Source organism: Pogona vitticeps, chromosome 6 (assembly GCF_051106095.1).
Source record: "Pogona vitticeps strain Pit_001003342236 chromosome 6, PviZW2.1, whole genome shotgun sequence".
Classification (NCBI taxonomy): domain Eukaryota; kingdom Metazoa; phylum Chordata; class Lepidosauria; order Squamata; family Agamidae; genus Pogona; species Pogona vitticeps.
The window spans coordinates 5,594,372-5,615,481 of NC_135788.1; the positions used below are offsets into that span (position 1 = coordinate 5,594,372).

The 21,110-nt window shown below is 43.9% G+C and overlaps 1 protein-coding gene across 2 annotated transcripts; it reads left to right on the forward strand.

Moving 5' to 3' along the window:
• The first annotated feature begins 505 nt into the window (after window positions 1–505).
• On the forward strand, window positions 506–20,747 carry LOC110085839 (solute carrier family 22 member 13). Of its 2 annotated transcripts, none has more exons than XR_012088179.2 (10): window positions 506–1,309; window positions 5,952–6,055; window positions 7,098–7,252; window positions 8,427–8,595; window positions 9,378–9,498; window positions 10,162–10,256; window positions 11,780–11,994; window positions 13,967–14,075; window positions 15,889–16,094; window positions 18,657–20,747. XR_012088179.2 is itself a non-coding variant. In XM_020806343.3 (10 exons), the coding sequence occupies exons 1-10, from the start codon at window positions 938–940 to the stop codon at window positions 18,754–18,756; spliced, it is 1,650 nt and encodes a 549-aa protein (XP_020662002.3). In that variant the 5' UTR covers window positions 506–937; the 3' UTR covers window positions 18,757–20,747. The 2 variants fall into 2 exon arrangements, 1 of the variants encoding a protein (XP_020662002.3); XM_020806343.3 differs by having other exon boundaries at window positions 15,885–16,094.
• Window positions 20,748–21,110: the final 363 nt, after the last annotated feature.

Consider the following 21,110-nt stretch of genomic DNA (forward strand, 5'->3'; position numbering starts at 1 on the left):
TTTTGAAATGTATTTTAGCTATACTTTCAATACCCAAAGTAATGAACTACAATGAACTGCATTGCTTCTGATGATTTGTTTTCTAACTCCAAGTTGGGGTGTGTGCAATACCATGCTCCTTGCAAGAAATTATTTATTAAGAGAGATTTAGATCCATACATTAGCACAAGCTGCAGCAGGGAGAGAGAAGTGGCAGTCAATGCTATTCCATTGGTTATTCTAATCATAGAATAATTGATTTGGAAGGGACCTCTTAAGGCGATCAAGTCCAACCCCCTGCTCAATGCAGGAATCGAAATCAAAGCAGATCTGATAGATGGTTTGTCCAATTTTCTCTTGAGGGCCTCCAGCACTGAAGCAATCACCACCTCCCCTTGAGGTCATTGGTCCCGTTTTTGTACTGCTCTAACAGTTAACAAGTTTTTCCTTCAACCTAAATCTGGCTTCCTGTCGCTTGAGCCCATTAATTACATGTCCTGCACTTTGAGATCATCAAGAACAGATCGTGTCCCTTTGCATACAGTCAAGTAGCAATATTGGGCTTCCTTCAACTATGACCAGACAGTAGCCATTCCTTTTAAGTGGAAGCAGAGGGAGAGGTTACTGGATGGAATGAAAATCATCTTGAGGCCATCCTGTGTTCACTGTATTTTGTCCTCTGTGTATGTGCTTAATTCCTCTCTTGGAGCACAAGAGGAATTATCCATGCAGGACCCAGGACTGGAAAATAATGGGTTGGTTATACAGTCTAGGTGCAAACCTGTGTAATGTCACGTTCGGACTGGGTTTACAAAAATCTGGGCGAATGTTTGTCTCTTACTGCTTCGCACCATGTTAAAGTTCATTGTAAGTGTAAACATTAATCACAGGGGCTAATTGCATGAAGGCAGTTGGGATAAATTGAAAAGACAGAGGGAAGGGGGAAAAGAAACCAACAATGGCAGACGTCAGTGAAATCATCAAAGCCCTCGGAGAATTTGGCCGCTTCCAGTACTGGTTGCTGGTGTGGGTCACCCTGAGCTCGGTTAGCATTGCTTTTCATATGTTCGGCCAGTTGTTCATGGTGGCTCAGGAACTCCACTATTGCAATACTGATTGGTTCATCAGCCTCGGCTTGAATCTGACAGAAGAAGAACGGCTGAACCTCACCCTCCCCACAAAGGTGGATGGGACCTTTGAGGAATGTTTCATGTACGCTCCAGTGGAATGGGATCTCGACACCATCGTACGACACGGGCTTAACGTTACTGAGAAGTGCCGGAACGGGTGGGTGTATCCTGCTAAAAAGGATCCATCGTTGCTCACACAGGTATGGCCTTCCTCCCAAATCTATCTTGGCTTCTACATGCTGGTTGAAGGTGATGAAATTGAAGGTCTCTACCAAATAGGAATAAAAGAAAATGTGTATGGAGGTATCATTGTGCCATCAAGTTGGTTCTGACTTGTGACGACTGTTTGTAGGGTTTTTGAGATAGGAAATACATTAAAAAACTTTTCCATTCCTTTCTTCTGGGGGTGAGGAGACGTGGCGGCGCTGCGGGCTAAACCACAGAAGCCTGTGCTGCAGGGTCAGAAGACCAGCAGTCGTAAGATCGAATCCATGCGATGGAGTGAGCGCCCATCACTTGTCCCAGCTCCTGCCAACCTAGCGATTCGAAAGCATGCAAATGCGAGTAGATTAATAGGGACCACCTCGGTGGAAAGGTAGCAGCGTTCCGTGTCTAAGTCGCACTGGCCATGCGACCACGGAAGATTGTCTTCGGACAAACGCTGGCTCTATGGCTTGGAAACAGGGATGAGCACCGCCGCCTAGAGTCGAACACGACTGGACAAAAATTGTCAAGGGGAACCATTACCTTTACCTTTTCTTCTGGGGGTTGCCCTGGGACTGTGCAGCTGGCCCAAGGCTCCCCAGGCTGGCTTTTTCTCTCTGAAGATGCACTGTCGGGGAATCAAACTCCCAACCTCTGACTCTCCAGCCAGAGATCTAAATCACCCACCTATCCAGCCAGCTCCATAATCATCTTGATTATCTTAAATATACAACTCTGTATGATGAGCATGAAGAAGAGGGGTTTATCAATTATAAGCATAAAAGTATTCACAAGTGACAAAATAATATTACAAGAAGTATTCTTGACGACCTGACACTTGTGGACACAGATGTCCCTCAGTGGAAGTTCCCTGACTCTGGCACTGTTGCTGTTTCTCCAGGTCTGGTGAGCCCGTTTTGAATGCCGCTTTGCCGAAATGCTTCCCTAGCTTTTGTATAACTGGCTGATTATTGAACCTAGGCAAACGTCTCTGACTTGGGGATTTTCCTGTCAAAACAGGGAAGTCCCCCTGTTAGCGAAAATGGGTCCCCATCCCTAATGCCTTCTGCACCCTTAAAACTTGAAAATGCTCTAAAAGCGACATTGAGTTGTCTAAGTCCGGCATCTTTCGACATGGCAATGCTCTGGAAGCAGATTTTTATTTTATTTTAAAGAATGACCACTAGAGGGAGCAAGGCTTTTTTTTAAAAAGTACAGTACATAAAGAAAGCAAATCGTCCTTTTTGAAGAATTTCCTGAAATTTGCAGGTTTTCGTCGTACTGTGTTTGAGATGGAAAGATCTTGAGGTTTAAACAATCCGAATCTGGTGAAATGCAAAGCTGTTGTGTCTTCCCAGTCCTCTTGTTTCTTTGAAGTACTTGAAAGTAGAAGGAGAAGGCCCTGTGGTCGTTTACACGGACGTAAGAGCGGGGGATACCTTGCATGGGACCACCAAAGACTCAAACAAATTGGAAGATTTTGTGGAGAAAATTCCGTTTCTTCAGGCCCAGCACAACCCCTTCATGGATTGTGCAGAAAAATGGATTGTGAAGAAAAATGGTAGACCAAGAGTCCAAAAATGGGTGATAACACATTTCTGGGAGTCAATGTCAAAATATGAAACCTTTGAACCTTTGAACTGCTGGAAGGGACCCTCTGGATCACTGAGTCCAGACCCTTTCAAGGAGGCACCGTGGGGGAATCGAACACCCAACGTACGCCACTGAACTATCCAGATTGGTTTAGGGGTTATGGAGGAGGTCCCATACCTATACGGTTCTTTCCTCCAACAGAAAGAGGGTAGACACGGGAAGAATGGCTGCTAGTACTAATCACCAGTCTCTAGCTTCTCTCTGCCTAATGGTAGGGCCGGCCCCTTGCGAATACATTATGATGGGCGGGAAGCATAGCTCCTTTCACCCGAGTGCCATCACTGGTGTCAATATGCAGTACATTGGTGCCTCGCTTAACGACAATAATCCGTTCCAGGAAAATCTCTGTTAAGCGAAAACATCGTAAAGCGAAATTAAAAACTCCATTGAAACACACTGAAATCCGTTCAATGTGTTCCAATGGGGTAAAAACTCACCGTCCAGTGAAGAGCCTCCATACGGCGGCCATTTTCGCTGCCTGTATAGCGAGGAATCCGTCCCTAGAAAACAGTGGGGGGCCATTTTGATGCCGCTGATCAGCTGTTAAAAAAACATTATTTTGCAAAGAATCGGTTCCCAAAGCAGGGAACCAATTATCGCAAAGCGAAATTCCCCCATTTAGACCATCATTTTGCGATTGCAATTGCAATCGCAAAAAGATCATCGTAAAGTGGATTCATCATAATCCGGGGCAATCATTAAGGGAGGCACCACTGTATATCGTATTTTTAAGCAGTTTGGATGCTTCCAACATGTTCAGTTCATACAGTTGGCCTTAGCAGTGTTTACATTAGCTTTGCAAAGAACATATCTCAGTCTTATTACACCCAGACTGAAGCTGGCAGTCATGTAGACAGTGATACATCGTCTCTGTGATACAGCCCCTGCATTTTTTAAAACCTCTTCTTCAATCCCAGTCCTACTGTTACAATGTGAATGGCCACTTTTTCATGAACAGGCGTTGCTGATCAGGGTTTTCACTCTAACGTCCTTTTAAAAAGTTATTTCTCTTTGGGGGATTTTTTCAAGACAATATTGAAAACATAAATTTAAGAGTACTCATGGGAACACTGTCCCTGGAGATCATTTTCAAATGGGAAGAGCAACAGATTTAACACATGCATATACACCGGGAAACAAACCAATACTAAAATTAAATAGGAGGGTCAAGAAAAGCTCCGAAAGTCATTGAAAATGCCCCTTTACTAAGTGGAACAAGAAGATAAAAGTCTCAAATCCTGAGAGTAATATCAATAAGATCAACATGGAAAACCAAGTACTCTGCATCTGGCATTTGGAGGTGCCTTCCTTCTATGCCTGGAGATTATACTGTACATCCCCATCACGGCATGTCACCTGCGATGGACTTTTTCCTCCAGGAATCTTTCCCATCCCCTTCGAAACGCCTCTAGGCCAGATGCCATCACCACCTCTTGTGGCAAGGAGTTCCACAGGACCACCCCCATCATCTCCCAGCAAGCACGGGAAGACCCAGGGTGGCAAAAGTAGCTTTTGCAAGCTCTCATCTTTCCAGGACTGGATTGCTTTGCGAAAACTGCTGACTTTTCCATATTAATTAAGAGCCTCTGTGCAGGGACACTGAGCGTGTCAAGATGTCAACCAAGGTTAATCTGTTCCATGTGGCTAAGCAGAGCAGAGGCCTGCAAAGTGCCAGGTTCTCCTACACATCAGCAATAATTGAAACAGCAAAGCTGAGACTCGAAAAGGAAAACTGGAAGCCTGCCAGTTAATAATGTTAACATTTAAGTGGTTTCAACTGACCAAAATAGCTGTCCTCTATTTGAAACGACTGAGACAGGATAGCTTTTCAAGAACTTTACGTCTAAGAGTGACCTCCAGGGAAAACCCCTCGTGCCACCAATATTTGGACTTCTGGTGCTTGCTTTGAAGATGTGGGATTTACCCACGAAAGCTCACACGGCACATGATTTTTTTTGTTTTGTTTTTTATTAGTGTCCTATAAAGGTCTCACCTGTTCTTGCATTTGAACTTCCTTAAAAAGGAGCCAAAAATCATAAATGACCAAGGATGAAATTTTGGAAGGAACTAGTTACAAATAATGAGTCACTTGTTATTAATTCCTTTGGGCTTACATTGTGGACTGTGGTTTTTATGGTTACAGTGTGTACATAAGTTATATCAGGTGTAACTGTAACTTTGCAGTTATTGTTACAGTTACCGTGTGTACAATACAGTGATTCTATGTTTCTATAACTGTCTCAAAAGATGGTTGCAGTTGGATAGCCACCTACAGTGGTGCCTCGCTTGACGACGTTAATTCGTTCCAGTGAAATCACTGTAGAGCGAAAATGTTGTCAAATGAAATTTAACAAACCCATTGAAACACGTTAAAAACTGGTTAATGCATTCCAATGGGCGAAATACCTAATCGTTCAGCGAAGATCCTCCATACAGCGGCCATTTTTGGGTGCCTGTTAAGCGAAAAATGGCTCCTAAAAACAGCGGGGGCCGGCGGCCATTTTGAAAACCCAATGATCAGCTGTTTTGATCGTTGTAATGCGAAGAATCTGTTCCTGAAGCAGGGAAACGATCATCGCAAAGCAAAAAAAAAAACTCAATCAAAACAACATTTTGCGATCGCAATTGCAATCGCAAAAACACCGTCGTGAAGCGGATTCGTCATTATACGGGGTAGTCGTTAAGCGGGCACGACTATATCTTGAATGTTTCAGCAATGGCTTACATTGTGGATTCCTGAATTGGTGGGGATTGACTAGATGGCTTCTGGGGTGCCTCCTATTTCTATAGCCCTGGGATTCTGAGGTTGAGTTCTGCTGAGCCCTGCCTAAGTGGAAAGCCAAAGGACTTGCTCCAGGTTTGTGTGCGTAGTTAGTTTCGTGTGGAAGCTGGACTGCATTTCTACTAGGGCTTGTCCCTAGTTATTTAATGGCTCTCTTCCACCCCCTCTAAATAAAGTGTCTTTTCTCCCCCTCTTTCCTTAAGTTTGACTTGGTATGCGACAGGAAGGATTTGAAGAATATCTCACAATCCATTTACATGCTTGGACTCCTTGTGGGATCAATGGTGTTTGGCCCTTTAAGTGACCGGTAAGAGAGGAAGGTTTTTTTTGGGGGGGGGGATGACAGGCATGATGAGACCTTGGTTGGTGGGAAGGCACTGAGGCTGAGGGGTGAAAAAAAAAACCACATTTTTTAAAAAAGGAAAATGACTCCAAAACTCTTTCAAAGATAAGGCTATATGGCTGCTAGGTTAGTTAGAAGTACGGGCGACTGGGAATTTTTTCACCTGATGCTGTGAGGTTCATCAACAGGAATCATTTTACCTACTAAAATGGGGTTCAGGGATTCATTTGTGATTGTTAAAAGCCTGCCTGAAGAGATGGGTCTTTAGCTTTTTTTCCCCCGGAAGGATAACAGGGAAGGGGCCCTCCTGATCTCTCGAGGGAGAGCATTCCATAGCCTGGGAGCTGCCACCAAGAAGGCCCTCTCCTGTGTGTCCCCATCAGCTGTGCTTGTGCTGGCAATGGGACTGAGAGGAGGGCCTCCTCTGCTGATTTTATTATTATTATTAAATCTTAATCACCGAGAAGGCGCCTATAGGGAGATACGGTCCTTCAGGTAGCCTGGACACAAGCTGTAGAGGGCTTTATAAATAATGACCAGCACTTTGAATTGGGCCCAGAAATGGACTAGTAGACAGTGCAATTCTTGTAACCGGTGCGTTATAGATTCCCTGTAGCTGGCCCCAGTCAGCCGTCTGGCTGCAGAGTTTTGCACCAGCTGAAGTTTCTTCAAAGGCAGCTCCACGTAGAGCGCGTTAGAGTAACCCAAATGGGATATAACTAAGGCATGTGTCACTGTAGCCAGATCTGGAACTCCTATCATACTGTTTGCTATGATCTGTGTTCATCAGCATCAGCGGGGGAGGGGGGGGAGGCTTGGAACCAATCTCCCGCAGATAACGGGGTCCTATTGTATTAATTTTATAATGAACCTAATTGGAGATGGCATTGACTCAAACTTTGGGAGTTTGTACAGCTAGCGATGCTTGCATTCATTCCTGCATTGAAGTCTTGGATAAAGAAGTTCAGAGTAACCGGCGCTATGGCAAAATGTGTCTTTCCTCCAGGTTTGGACGGCGACCGATTATTTTGCTGTGCATGCTCCTTGAAGGTACATCTGGGGTCGCGACGGCTTTTGTTCCGAACATCTACCTCTACAGCGCATTTCGCTTTCTAGTGGGCGGTGCGATTTCAGGGATCGGCATCAGCCTTCTAGCTTTGGGTAAGTCACAAACATGCTTGCACGCACGCTTGCATGCCCTTACACAGAGCTCTAACCAATCTTCTGGGGGAAGCATTTGAACCACAAAGGGCTGTGTAAAGGATAAAAGGAAAAGCTGTTGTTTCAGTTTTGGTGTCATCCAAGGCTAGTATGTAGGACCTGACTAAGAATGACATAGGCCAGAATCTGAAAAGGTTACATATGAGCACGTATGGCCATGTTGGGCGGTATATTCCCTGAAATAACACAGGGATAACCCTCACTGTTGCCCCAATTAGTGTAGGCTCCTCCGATGAATTAAATTTCATAAGTCAACAGGTATATTGGCTTACCAGTATGTTATGTTGAGTTCACTGTTGGGTTTAGCTCTTAAGAAGCTGCCTCCAGTCAGATCTGTCCATTTAGCCCAGAGTGGTCTTTTCTGATGGCTAACAGGCCTTCTGGGTCCCTTCCCACACGTCCCTATGTTCCCATCTCTCACTTAACCCTTTAGGTTGAAGATTGCAAAGGGCGAATCTCTGGTTTTCGTTCTGCAAAGGATGCCCTGTATTGGGAAGCCCGAGTCTCTTCTCTGAGTCAGTGTGGGGAGCTCACTTGCCACAGAATTGTAGAGTTGGAAGAAGCTTTGGAGGCCACTTGCTGTTCGATGCAGAAAATCCAGAGCATGAATACGTTTCCTGTACGTAGGCTCCTGTTTCTTCCTACCTGCATCTTATCTATAATATAGGATGAGCATCTTTTTAACGCCCTCGGTGCCATCAATTCTGGGTTGGATACGTGTACATGCAAATCCACGCTAAATCATTTCCCTACTCCCCATATTTAATAGGAAGTGGATAGGCAATTTTAAATAAAAACCTGCACATTTCAATATATAACAATTGTTCTCAGGAAGCGGTTATTGTTTTATCTTGTAGGTGGCTTGTATTGTTCCTAAATCATTCAATTTTACCTGTATGATGCCTTCTTTTAAGGGGGGAAAGGCAAGGTAATAACAATAGTTTTGAAATACATACTCGGTAGTAATAACAACAGTAAAAATCGATCCTTGTGCATCTATTTGATTTTGTTCAAAAAGGAAGGTTTTTTATGCTGGCAGTGGCCAGAGTTACATGTGAGCAATGGAAAAGTGGTAGGATAGTATGCTACATCACTTGTTTCTAATACCTCACAGGGGCCGAATGGGTTGGGATTTCGCATCGTCCATTCATGGTAATCATCAACCATGCGGCCTTTTCTGTCGGACAGATGATTCTGGCGGGCCTGGCTTATGCCGTTCGGGACTGGAAGTTTCTGCAGGTTTCCATTTCCACCCCAATCTTCACTCTGTGTTTTTTCCTGTGGTGAGTAATAGATAAGAATATATGACCAGTAATAAAATGTTGTAATGCGTAGCATTGGTGTACAGCGTGACAGCTGTACAGGAATGGAGTGCATGTACAGTGTGACAACCAAGCAGTCTTTCAACGGACTCTGTTCTGCTCAATCTCCTGCATCTGTCCCTCCCCTCAGAATCAGACATCTTCTGCAGCTAATGGTCATAGATCGTTTATTGTCCAGACGTTCAGAGATTCATCACACTTTCCACCTCCTTACCCTCTCTCCTTTTAAATACTGTTGGCACCCTTGCAAACTTCAGTACTTTGGTGTTTAACCTGGATTCTACATCAGGACTGATTCCTCTACTAATGGTTTGGTGGAACAATTACCTCAATTTGTTTTGGAAGCCACCCATCTCCAGAGCGTGAGACGGTACATGGTTGGACTCTGACCCCCATAATCCTCCTTCTATCACTCACCATCCTAAGTAAGAAGGAGTTATTGTGCAGTTTTGTGTCTTGTATTTGAATAAATATTTCAAAGCCTAATATTAGAATTAGCCACTAGGGGGAACTAGCAGTTATTTCCTTGCAATTTTTTTCTGGCTTGTAGGTAACACATTCCCAATGCTGCAGATTAGTTGGGTCATCGGAACATTGATAATTACAGCAATCTGCCTGTTCAGAAGTAAAGAGTAAAGCAATAAGTTCCTTTTAGAATGCAACATTTTGAATTTTTAAAAAGGAAGTATATAATCCATGCATTACTGAAGTTGTTTGCTTGCACATTCTTTTTTTTTTTAAAGGACTCTTCCTGAATCTGCACGGTGGCTTGTTACGAAAGGGAAAGTAGAAGAAGCTAAAAACCTCCTTCGAAAGGCAGCTGCCGTGAATAAACAAACCATCTCGCCAGAATTGCTAGATCAGGTAAGAGAGTCCGGGATTGATCAAAAAGATACAAACAAACCATTCAGTGCTTCTTATTTTTAAAAATCCATGCTAGACGTCACCGGGTAGAGTCCTTCTGAGTAATTTGTATTTTTTGAACAAAAAATTGTAAAAGCAAAGGTGAGGACTCTGCTTGTGACTGAGATAAAACGATTTGACCTTTCGCTGCTGAGGAACCACATTTTTCGCAATTTCTCATTCTTACACGTGGGAGAGTCTGGAGGAGAATGAATGAGGGTCAGACAAATGTGGAATGTGTGTGAATGAGGCAAGAGAAGATTTGTTTCCTTAAGTCTTTCTTACCCTGAGAGGGTGGCAGATACAGATATTAGCTTTTAATTAAAAAAAAAGAAAGAAAATGGAAGCTTCCTTCTATCTTTTTTTCAGGGGGTAAAATCTTTTATCTAAATAATAAATGAATAAATGTTCAAAGCTGCTCTACTTAGAGATGGAGGTGATTGAAGAGTGTATAAATTTGGTGTAGATCTGTGTAGCCCTCTGGAGTGTTTTTAGCAGACATGTACAATTAGGCTGAAGCTGATGAATACAATGAGAAACTGCAGCTGATACTCCATTATTCCCCCACCCACCCACTTTTGTGTTCCTCTATGTATTTTCTCTTGCTTCCCTCGGGTGTAAAAGCTGAAGCCTGAAAAGAAGAACGAATCTGAAAGTATTCTGGAACTTTTCGGAAATCCCCACCTTCGGAAGCGGGTCCTTGTTATGTCTTCCATCTGGTTAGTTGCTCCTACGCCTTTACTCTGACTGCTGTCCTAGAAGACCTCGATTGAATACCAGAAATTCCAGACCCAAGACCTCATATATCTAAATATGGCTTAGGAGACACCACTTCTCCTGCAATCGTCATTCTTGCTGATCTATTTAGGCCCCGTTAGGTCAGAGCATCAATTATCTCCCCTGATATGAGTCAGTTTTCTATAATCTCTGGTAGCAGCTGTAAGGAGGAGTCAGGGCTCCAGCCGACTCAGAGTAACCATTAACGAACTACAGTGGTGCCTCGCTAGACAATGATAATTTGTTCCACTGAAATCGCTGTTTAGCGAAATTGTCTAGCAAAAAGCATTTCCCGATTGGAATACATTGAAACCTGTTTAATGCATTCCAATGGGGAAGAATCGTCATTGTCTAGCAAAGATCAGCCATAGGAAAGCCGCTTTGCGAATCGTCAAACAGCTGTTTAAATCACTGTCTTGCAAAGCTTAGGTCCCGAAAACACTTGTTTGCGAGCACGGAGGGGGCTGTCAAAATCGTCGTCCAGCGAAAATCGGTTTGTGTAGCAGGAACCAAACATTGTCCAGTGAAATTCCCCCATAGGAATCACTGTTTTGCGAATCGCTATAGCGATTGCAAAAAGCCAATGTCTAGCGAAAAAACTGTCATGCAGGGTAACTGTCTAGCGAGGCACCACTGTAGTAGACAAGTCAGTGGCTTGATTTCATTGATGTATCCTTCTATCAGCTAATGGATCATTGCCCCTTCCCCTCGCTTTGTCTTCATGAACAATATCTCATATTTTAAAGTCACACTTGAAAATTTTTATTCAGTTCTTTTGAGGACTAGAATCTTTCTTTGTCCAAATAGTCACTTCAGAGTTGCCCAGGTGTTGTCTTGGGGAGTGGGAAGCCAACGGTTCAATATTTGTTGGCTAAAATCCTGTTGCTTAGTGTTGTAAATTCCAGTAGAGTAGGCCGATTGAAACAATGGGTATGTGGTGAGACAACTTCTAGGTAAGTTACATGGATTCAAATGGGCTTCCTTTATCAGCTGTTGACTTCAGCGTAGCAAAGCACCGTTAGACTAAGTCCATTTGAATCTATCAAATGTACGGAGAAGTTGACTTATTAAATCCCCATTGTTTCAGTTGGCCTACTTTAGTGGGATTTAGAGGAGGACCCACGTATCCATGGGCTTAGTATCCGCTGATTCACCTATCTGCAGTCTGAAAATACTAAACCTATTAAAAGAAAAATCCTTGAAATAGGTATTTCTAAAGGTGAAGTTTCCAGAGATCATGCTATGTATGCCTTTTGCTATTAAAACAGTGTTCTCTATAAGCTGTGTTTTTCAGCATTGAGGTCCTACTGTACTATGTTAAGCAACAGGATTGTGGTGTCTGAATCAATGACCCATTCCAGTAAATGGGTCCACTCTGGTTGTGACTAGCAATAGGTTTATAGCCCATATTGTTCACTCTAACTGCATTTGTAAAGATGATCTGTCTTTTTCCCCCCCCTTCTAGGTTTGCAAACAGTTTGGCTTACTACGGATTAAGCCTGAACGTGGGTAGTTTTGGCTTAGATATCTATCTGGCACAGTTTGTCTTTGGAGCTGCTGAACTACCAGGTCGTATCGCCACTCTCCTCCTGGTTCAGTGGCTGGGGAGAAGGAAGTGTCAGGCTTTCTGCTTGCTCCTGGGCGGAGTGGCTTGCCTTCTTATCACTGTCATTCCGAAAGGTACGAATCAGTCGGTAACTTGCATGGAGCGATCCAGCAAGACTCGGGCTTTCTCTCTTGAGCATGCAGTTTTTGTGCTAAGCTGCGGATCTTTGTGTTGCTGGTGGTACGCACCATCAGGTATATTCTTGGCACAAATGGGAACATGCGGGCAGAGGATACATTGCAGATAACAGATCATTAGAAGAAAGAATTTCTTAAGTGCTGAGAACATCTGACTATTGCAGCAGGAGCTTTTCGTATCTCCCACAGCTTGCAAATTAGCTTATTTTGTTTTGTGATTGGTCATCAGGAGGTAAACACGGGCATTTTAGCAAGCATGGTTGCTCAGTCCTAAACATATTCTGGAATTGCAACTCAACAACACTGGCAGGATTTCAAGCGATGCCTAATTTGTGGTGTATAAACTGAAATCCTGCTCACATGGCATCAGTGGAAAGCTATTGAGGTCATCAGCAGGGGGTGATGTGCAGAAATTAAATGCTTCCTGTTTCCTGTCCTTCCGTTCTCCCAGCTATTGTGTGGGAGCTGTGGGACATGAGAGGAAATCTTTAATTATTGGAAATCACTGCCTCAAAAAGAAATATATTTTAATTTTCGAAAACTGCCTCCCGGTGATGACATAATCAGCCTTCCACAGCCATAGTCATGCAAACAGGATTTCTGCTATGGTATAATCCCAGTGACACAGATCTTGACTGGATTTATCTCCACACAGTGCATTACTTTCCTGGTCCAGACCAACAACAGTTGATTACTTTTTTGGACAGTGCAGCAAGAAACAGGAGAGAATGACTTTAAAAAGTAACATGTCCCATTCTGAATAGTGTTGCTGGCAATATGTTTCCTTCTCAGCTGTTCTGAAAATTGTACTGAAGCTCAGAGAGAATAAAGAAGCCTGAAGGGAGGCTAAACAGTTGTTCAAGTACAGTCGTGCCCCGCTTAACGATTACCCCATATAACGATGAATCTGCTTCACAACTGATTCTTTGTATTACGACGATCAAAACAGCTAATCGTCAGGTTTTCAAAATGTCCATCGGCTGCTCAAAATGGCTCCCCGCTGTTTTTAGGAGGCATTTTTTGCAAGACAGGCACCTGAAAATGGCCGCCCTATGGAGGATCTTCGCTGGACGCTGAGGTATTCAGCCCACTGGAACGCATTGAACGGTTTTCAATGCATTTCAATGGGCTTTTTTATTTCGCTTTATGACGTTTTCGCTCTACAGCGATTTCGCTGGAACGAATTAACGTCGTCAAACGAGGCACCACTGTAATTGAAAGGTCCTAGCCAGTGTTGGTTAATACTGTGACAGCCAACCTGTTGAGATGGCTGCTCAACCTCCTTTTTGACATGGTCAAAGAACTCTCTATACCACATGAGTCAAACTCAAGGCCCGCTGGCCGAATCTGGCCCACCGGGCCATTTCATGTGGCCCTCGCAGTGTTGCCTGCTACTGTGTGGTATACAATACGCAGGCATTGACTTGGTCACTCATAGTGCTTACAAGGATGCTAGGAATCTGCCCAGCGTTCTAAGCAGCGAAGAGTCAGAAAGTAATAATTGAATGAGGAGGATTATATTTAATATGATAAAGAGTAGATACATTTATATAGTCTTACAGATACAACTGGCCCTTTGAGGGTAACCATAATGCCGATGCAGCCCAAGAAGAAATTGGGTTTTACACCTCTGTTCGATATCATGCTGATGATGACCCAAAGGAACATCAGTGGTTTGGGGCATGGGTGCATCATCTACCCAACCATAGGATCATCTTGGTTCCACTGCTTCAACTCAGTGAGCCCTGGCTCACCCATCACGCTGCTTAGAAGTGCTTGATGCCTTGATGAGATTTGGCCGCCATTTTGTGAACACCTGCCACCGGTCTCTCATTTATTTGTGTTTGGATGTCTGTATTTGCGCGGATGCTTTTTTAAAAAAACAAACAGGATCTGCTTTTCTTCCCAGACTTGCCTGTGATAACAACCGTGTTGGCCATCATTGGGAAGTTCACCATTTCGAGTTCCTTCACGGTGTCCTTTGTGTATTCTGCAGAGTTATTCCCTACAGTTGTTCGGTGAGATGATATCATTTGGGAAAAAAAAAGGATCGAGGAGCCAGCAAACAAAAAGAGAAACCTGAAAAGTTGCTACTCTCTCGTGCTGTTCCAGTTATTCAGTTCTTCTTCGTGATCTCCGTGAATGCACACGAATGCTTGGGTGACTAGCGCGGAGCTTGCTAGTCACCCATTTGTGTGCATTCATGGAGGCCACGAAGAAGAAAGGGAGGTTAATTACCCGTAACCCTGGTTCTTCGAGTGGACCTCTGTGAATCCACTCAAAGTCCCGCACCAACCCTCCCCACTGTCCGTCATGGGTTGTCTAGAGCTTTGTAATTTTCAGATGAATTTGTAATTAATAAGTCATGTGCAACACGGGGACACATTCTATTGGTCAGTTATTTTAGCTCTAGAACAGGGGTGTCCAACCTTTCACCTTCCCTGGGCCACATTAGAAGATGAAAATTTGGTTTGGGCTGCACATACATTTGGTTTGGGCCGCATGGGGGGGGCAGCCCTAGCCATCCTCTGCAGCCCTGCTCCAAGCGTGCTTACCGGCAGTTGCGATCTCAGACAGCAGAGGCTGCCAGCTTCGACTCTGGTGGCTTTATGGGTCCAGGAGGGGGTCCACCTATTGATGGGGATGGCACAATGCTGTCACGCAACCCCCTTCTCCCCTCGCCTCCCACTCCTTCCTTCCTTCCTTCCCTCTCTCCCCCCCTACCGTTGCGACATGCCCCAGCCACATTCTGGCCGCAAGTGCTAGCAGTGTAACTTGAAACTTTGGAATTTCTTTAAAAATAAAAAATTGCACTGGGCTGCATTACGAGCTGACCTGGGCTGCATGTGGCCCTCGGGCCGGAGGTTGGACAAGCCTGCTCTAGAATATTCCGAAGAGCCCTGCGCTGGCGCAGTTTAACCCATTCATGTGGATTCACAGAGGACCATTCGAAGAACCCTGGTTACAGGTAAGTAACCTCTCTCTTTTTATATAAGTTACCTTCGTACACCTCCTTCTCCTCTAATGGCTTCAAGACTGTGTGTGTGTGTGCCTTGCACTCTCTTGACTTTATCTTCACAACTGCCTTGTGAGGTAGGTCAGGCTGAGAGAGGTGGACTGGCCCATGGCTACTTACTCTGTTTCAAGGCTCCATGGGAACTTGGATCTAGTCCAGAACCCTAACCTAGACGCCGCGGTGGCTGTCTGTTGTGGTCACTGAATAATAATAATAATAATAATAATAATAATAATAATAATAATAATAATAATAATAATAATAATAATAATAATAATAATGATGATGATGATGATGATGATGATGATGATGATGATGATGATGATGATGATGATGATCCTCCTCCTCCTCCTCCTCCTCATCATCATCATCCTCATCATCTCAGAACTACAGAGCTAAAAGGGACCCTGTGGATCATCAAATCCATCTCCTGTCAAGATGGCCCGGTGGGGAATCGAACTCCCAACCTACAGCCAGAGACCTAAACCACTGAGCTACCCAGCAGTTTTTCCTTGCCTTTAGAGCTGTGTGTACAATATCTTTCAATTCTGCATAATTGCAGGACGCTGAGACATCAGTACACAAATAATTTAAATTTGCATTAAATATTATAAGCAATAAAGTCTGGTCTCAATGTTTGAATGATATGCATGGATTATTAAAGAACTCACAGGCGTTGCCTCTTTCTCGCCTTCCGTCGTCTCTATAGTTAAGCATCATTCCCGTGCTTCTGGCATCCTCTGGGTGCCCAGATCCAGAGTTTCTTTACTGCCCCCTTTTCATCTGCCTCTGTATTTTCCTTTCTTCTCAGGCAGACTGGAATTGGCCTGTGTCAAATGGCAGCCAGATTGGGCGGCATCATCTCCCCACTGGCTCACCTCCTGGAGAAGCACCACGCCAGCTTCCCGATCTTGATGTTTGCAAGCACAGCCATAGTTGGCGGGACCCTTTCCTTCCTTCTGCCCGAGACCCGTGGCCTGGAGCTTCCCGACCACATTGAAGATGTTGTGGCCAAATCGAAGTGAGTTTTGCTGATGGTTCTACTAAACAGCTTGGCATCCCCTTCTCTCAATGTTTCATGTAAAGTGGAGCATAACCCCTGATATACACATTATTTATTTGTTTTAAATAAATGCTTCGTATAGCCAGCCTGAAACTGCTGCAGTGCTCTCTCTACAGGACGGCCCTTGAAGGAGGCTTAGAACCTTTAGCAGCTGCAGGAATGATCAGCCACAAAAATCCTTATGGTCGCCATGTGGTTTGAGCCTATCACACCATGGTTTCCCCCACCAGTTTCACTAGCTGGGAGTTCAACAGGGGCTAAGACTCCAATGACCCATAGCGTCTCTTCCAGCCTAAGACAGAGAGGAAAAAGCTGGCTGACACAAACTTTTGGCAAGTTTGTCCTGCTTCTGTTTTGTTGGGAGCTGGGAGACAGAACACTTGGTTTACACGACGGGTGGGTCAGGCGTGCAGCCCTGAAAGATTTGCGTATCTAGAGGGATAACACTATTGCCTTTAGTGCAGGATCTGACCTTAGCGTGTTTGAAGATGCACCTGAGCCTAAGTGAGCTTAAGTTTGTCCACAAAGGCCCCATTCTTTGGACCACTTCTGAGATCAACCAGGTTGAAGGGATACCAAGGACTATCTTATGTATTTTTTGAGAAATTCCCCCCTCTCAGTGCTCTGCTTGACACTCTGGCTTTGCAGCCTTTAAACTGATTTTTCTGCCATGTTTGCTATATATTTTCTCCCCCCCCCCAAAGCCTGCTTATGAAGCATGGTGCCCTCCAGTGGTGCCTTGCTAGACGATGATAATCCATTCCACTGAAATCACTGTTTAGCGAAATCGTTGTCTAGCGAAAAGCATTTCCCCATTGGAATGCATCGGAACCTGTTTAATACATTCCAATGGGGAAGAATCGTTGTTGTCTAGTGAAGATCGGCCATAGGAAAGCCGCTTTGTGAACCACCGATCAGCTGTTTAAATCGCTGTCTTGCGAAGCTTAGGTCCTGAAAACACCTGTTTGCGAGCGCGGAGGGAGCTGTCAAAATCGTCGTCAAGTGAAAATCGGTTTGCGAAGCAGGGACCAAACATTGTCCAGCGAAATTCCCCCATAGGAATCACTGTTTTGCGAATCGCTATAGCGATCTCAAAAACCCAATGTCTAGCGAAAAAACTGTCATGTGGGGTAACTGTCTAGCGAGGCACCACTGTATGTTAGACTTCCGCTCCCATTGTCCTCAAGCGGTATGGCCTGTGCTGGCTGGCAATGATGGGAGTTTGTCACCATATATATATCACCTGATTATTTGATTATTATTTATCCGGCGACTGTTGCCTGATGATAACAAAGGCAAAGGTGAATAAGCAGTCACGGGTCTGACAGCTAATAAACTTTGGTGTAGCGATTGCTCCATTGCCCTTTGCTGGAGGTATTGAAACGGATGCTGGTGGACCCTCTGTAATGGGTTCTGTAGTTGCCAACCTCTGTACTGACTGGGGTGGTCTGGACTCTGGATGACCTCCAGACTGATCCCTTAAACCTCCCATTTGTTGATCTGGGCTATAGTAAATAATATACAAAATGTAAATATCAGAGCCTGTGCACAGCAGTATTATTAAAAAGCCTCACTCTGGGAGCAAAAAAATTGATATTCTCCCTTCTGTGTGTTTGTGCCACCAGATGATAGTAAACAATCACTCGGTCTTTGTTAAAACATTAACTAATGTTTCCTGTTTAAGAACCTATGTAGACAATCCTAATTATATTTTCATTTTCACTCACATTGTTCGTTTATGTTTTAGTGGATGTTTAGTTTTGATTTTGAGGGTTGCTGTATTTACTGTCTTCTATTATTATCTTTTGTTTTAGTTGTAAACCAACCAAAGTGGCCCTAGCAACCAGATGGGTGGTATAGAAGTCAAACAAATAAAATAAAACAAACAAACAAACTCATAGTGCTTAGATATATTGGTGCTTGTTATATATGTACTTATACATGACTTAGTTATATTAGTATATCATTGTTAAAACTTGACAGACACAGTTTCTCTAATAAACCACTACAAATCTCACATCCTAACTCTATTGCACATTTAGCCCTGTCTGGCCCTAACGAATTCTATCATCCATATCTGACATATTTAGCCCTATCACGTCTTTGTTCTTATCTGGGGGACTGCTAACTGACACATGCTTTATATATCTGTCTGGCTGATACCAGACACATTCTGGTTGGTCAAAATGCTTCATTATGCAAATATGACATTCTTGGAATTCCAGAGCTGGAAAGGGACCCCTAAGATCATCCAGTCCAGCCCGCTGTCAAGAAGGCGCAAGGCAGAATCGAACTCCCAACCTCTGGCTTCCCAGCCAGCGACTGAAACCACTGAGCTACACAGAATCAGGCTTTCTAGTCCTTCCCATACAAACCAACATACTAATACAAATACATATACATACATATTACAGCTGCCAACACAATTTTATGATTTGGTGATTTTTGCAAAATTAATTTGATTACAACACTATATGGATAGACATTTGAGCCTGTTATTTCAACCTTCTTTCTTTCCAGTGGGCCTAGGAAAACAGTCAGCAGGAACTTGGAAAATGGATGCTTAAACCAAAAGGAAGACAATCATCTTAGCGAACGGGCAAAGACCACTTATTTATAAGCTGGCATCACAAAAATGCCCCATGAAAAAGAGTCAAGAGATTAATTGGTGGAGTCTACCCCTCCGCGGTGAGCAGGATTTGAAACAGACAATGAATTAAGTACTTCAGCTGCTTTTAAACAAAATCCAGTTACTCATTTTCAAGAAAACCAACTTTACCCACAGTCCCTTATTTTGGTTTAAAGTACCTGAATGCATTATGAACACATGCATTAAAGCCAACTGTCATGTTTAAAACAATGGATTTGGGTTATGCTTACTGCAGAATACATAGCTGCAATGCTGATGTATTCAGACCACATCTCTGCAAGTAAGTCCCAACGAAACAGTAAGAGCTTACGTCTGGGAACAAGGAAAGGTGGTTGCTTAAACCTAGTTAGACAGCTGCCCAGTACTGATTAGCCAAGATGGTGATATCATCCGTTGCACAAATGACATCACATACCCCATCCTTCCTTGTTCCTTTGTCCTTAGCTGGAAGCGTCATCTAGCTTGAGGACTGAAGAAGTGGAATTTCTCCCAACAGTAATATGTATTTGCGAGAGGTCTTTGTTGAACCGCAAATATTTCAAGGTGGAATTGAATGGACAAATTAAGAATCATGTTTACCGAAAACCCTGCTCCTCACAGAGATGGAAACAGTGACAATTATTTGCCAGATATAAAGTCATATTTCTGATGCTAAGTCAAGAAGCATCTGGGAAAGCTTGAGTGAGTGATCTTAATCTCTCTGGAATGCTGGTTGTGTCTCTCTCTTTCTCTTTGCCATGAAATCTCAAGCCGATCTGGTCAAAGTCCAACATATTAATGATGACACTGTCCTTCGGCAGCTTTCTAACCTGTGTCAGCTGATCCTAATAAATAGGGCATTATGCTGTTGGTCTGTGCTGTGCCTTGAGTCTGTGGACAGAAGATAGCGAATAACGCAACTACCTGCATTTTAAGACTTCTCCTGGCAGTGCTGAGGGCCTCCACTTCAGAAACTTACCTTTATACCACTGGCAAAAGTAGAAAGTAGAAAATTTACTTCTAATATTTTAGGCCGTGGATAAGTGAATCAGTGGATACTAATCCCACGGAAAAGTATAAATTGATGCCTTTGAATTGTGGTGCTGAAGGAGGCTCTTGAGAGTTGCCTGGACTGCAAGGAGAACAAACTTATCAATTCTAAAGGAAATCAACCCTGAGTGCTCACTGGAAGGACAGATCCTGAAGCCGAGGCTCCAGTACTTTGGCCATCTCATGAGAAGAGAAGACTCCCTGGAAAAGACCCGGATGTTGGGAATGTGTGAAGGCAAGAGGAGAAGGGGATGACAGAGGACGAGGTGGCTGGACAGGGTCATCGAAGCAACCAACATGACCTTGACCAAACTCCGGGAGGCAGTGGAAGACAGGAGGGCCTGGCGTGCTCTGGTCCATGGGGTCACGAAGAGTCGGACACGACTAAACGACTAGACGACAACAGTATTTAATACTTCCCCACCCCCATAGTTAAGGGCAACATCTAATTATGACTCGTTCTTGCGGAGTAATTACTATGGCAAACAAGTAATCATGAGTAGACATCATCTAGAAGGGTGGGATGAAAGTCTAATAAATAAACAAATAAAATAAAAAATGTCACGGGGCTGGAAAAGCTAGTGTGGTGTCTTACTAAGACTCAGGAGATCTGAGTTTCAATCCCGATCCAGACAAAGGTAAGTGCTCAGTCATTCTTCGAACGTCTCACATACCTCGAAAATCTTATACAGTATTAGGATTGCCATCCTTGGAAAGCAACTTGACTGCATGCAGCAAGAACCGCCAGTTGGAGCTACACTCTCCTTGATGTGAGAACAGAAGTATTAGGAGTATACCCGTGATTCCGTTTTTCCTGGGAAGCGCCCAAGGCTGTCCTCTGTGTTTCCAGGTGGTGGGGGAAAAGGAATCACTTTATTGTGGTTTGTGGCCCGACGACACCCACAATGACACACCTGCAGGCTAGCATCAAGAGGCACCTGCCTTTTGCACAGAAACTGTCACAAAGCTCTGGGGATGGATCAATACCGAGTGAACATCTATTATAGACAAGCGCACCTCCATGGAGTTGTTAAAAATAAAAACAACCACTCTCCCCCTAATCCTAGAATCATAGGATCATGGGTTTGGAAATGGCCCCTAAGGCCATCGAGTCCAACCCCCTGCTCGAGGCAGGAATCCCAATCAAAGCCGATTTGATAGGTGGCTGTCCAGTTTTCTCTTGAATTGGTTCCATTGCTGTACCGCTTTAACAATAAGAGATTTTTTTTCTGATATCCAGTCTAAACCTGGCTTCCTGTCGCTTGAGCCCCTTGTTACGTGTCCTGCACTCTGGA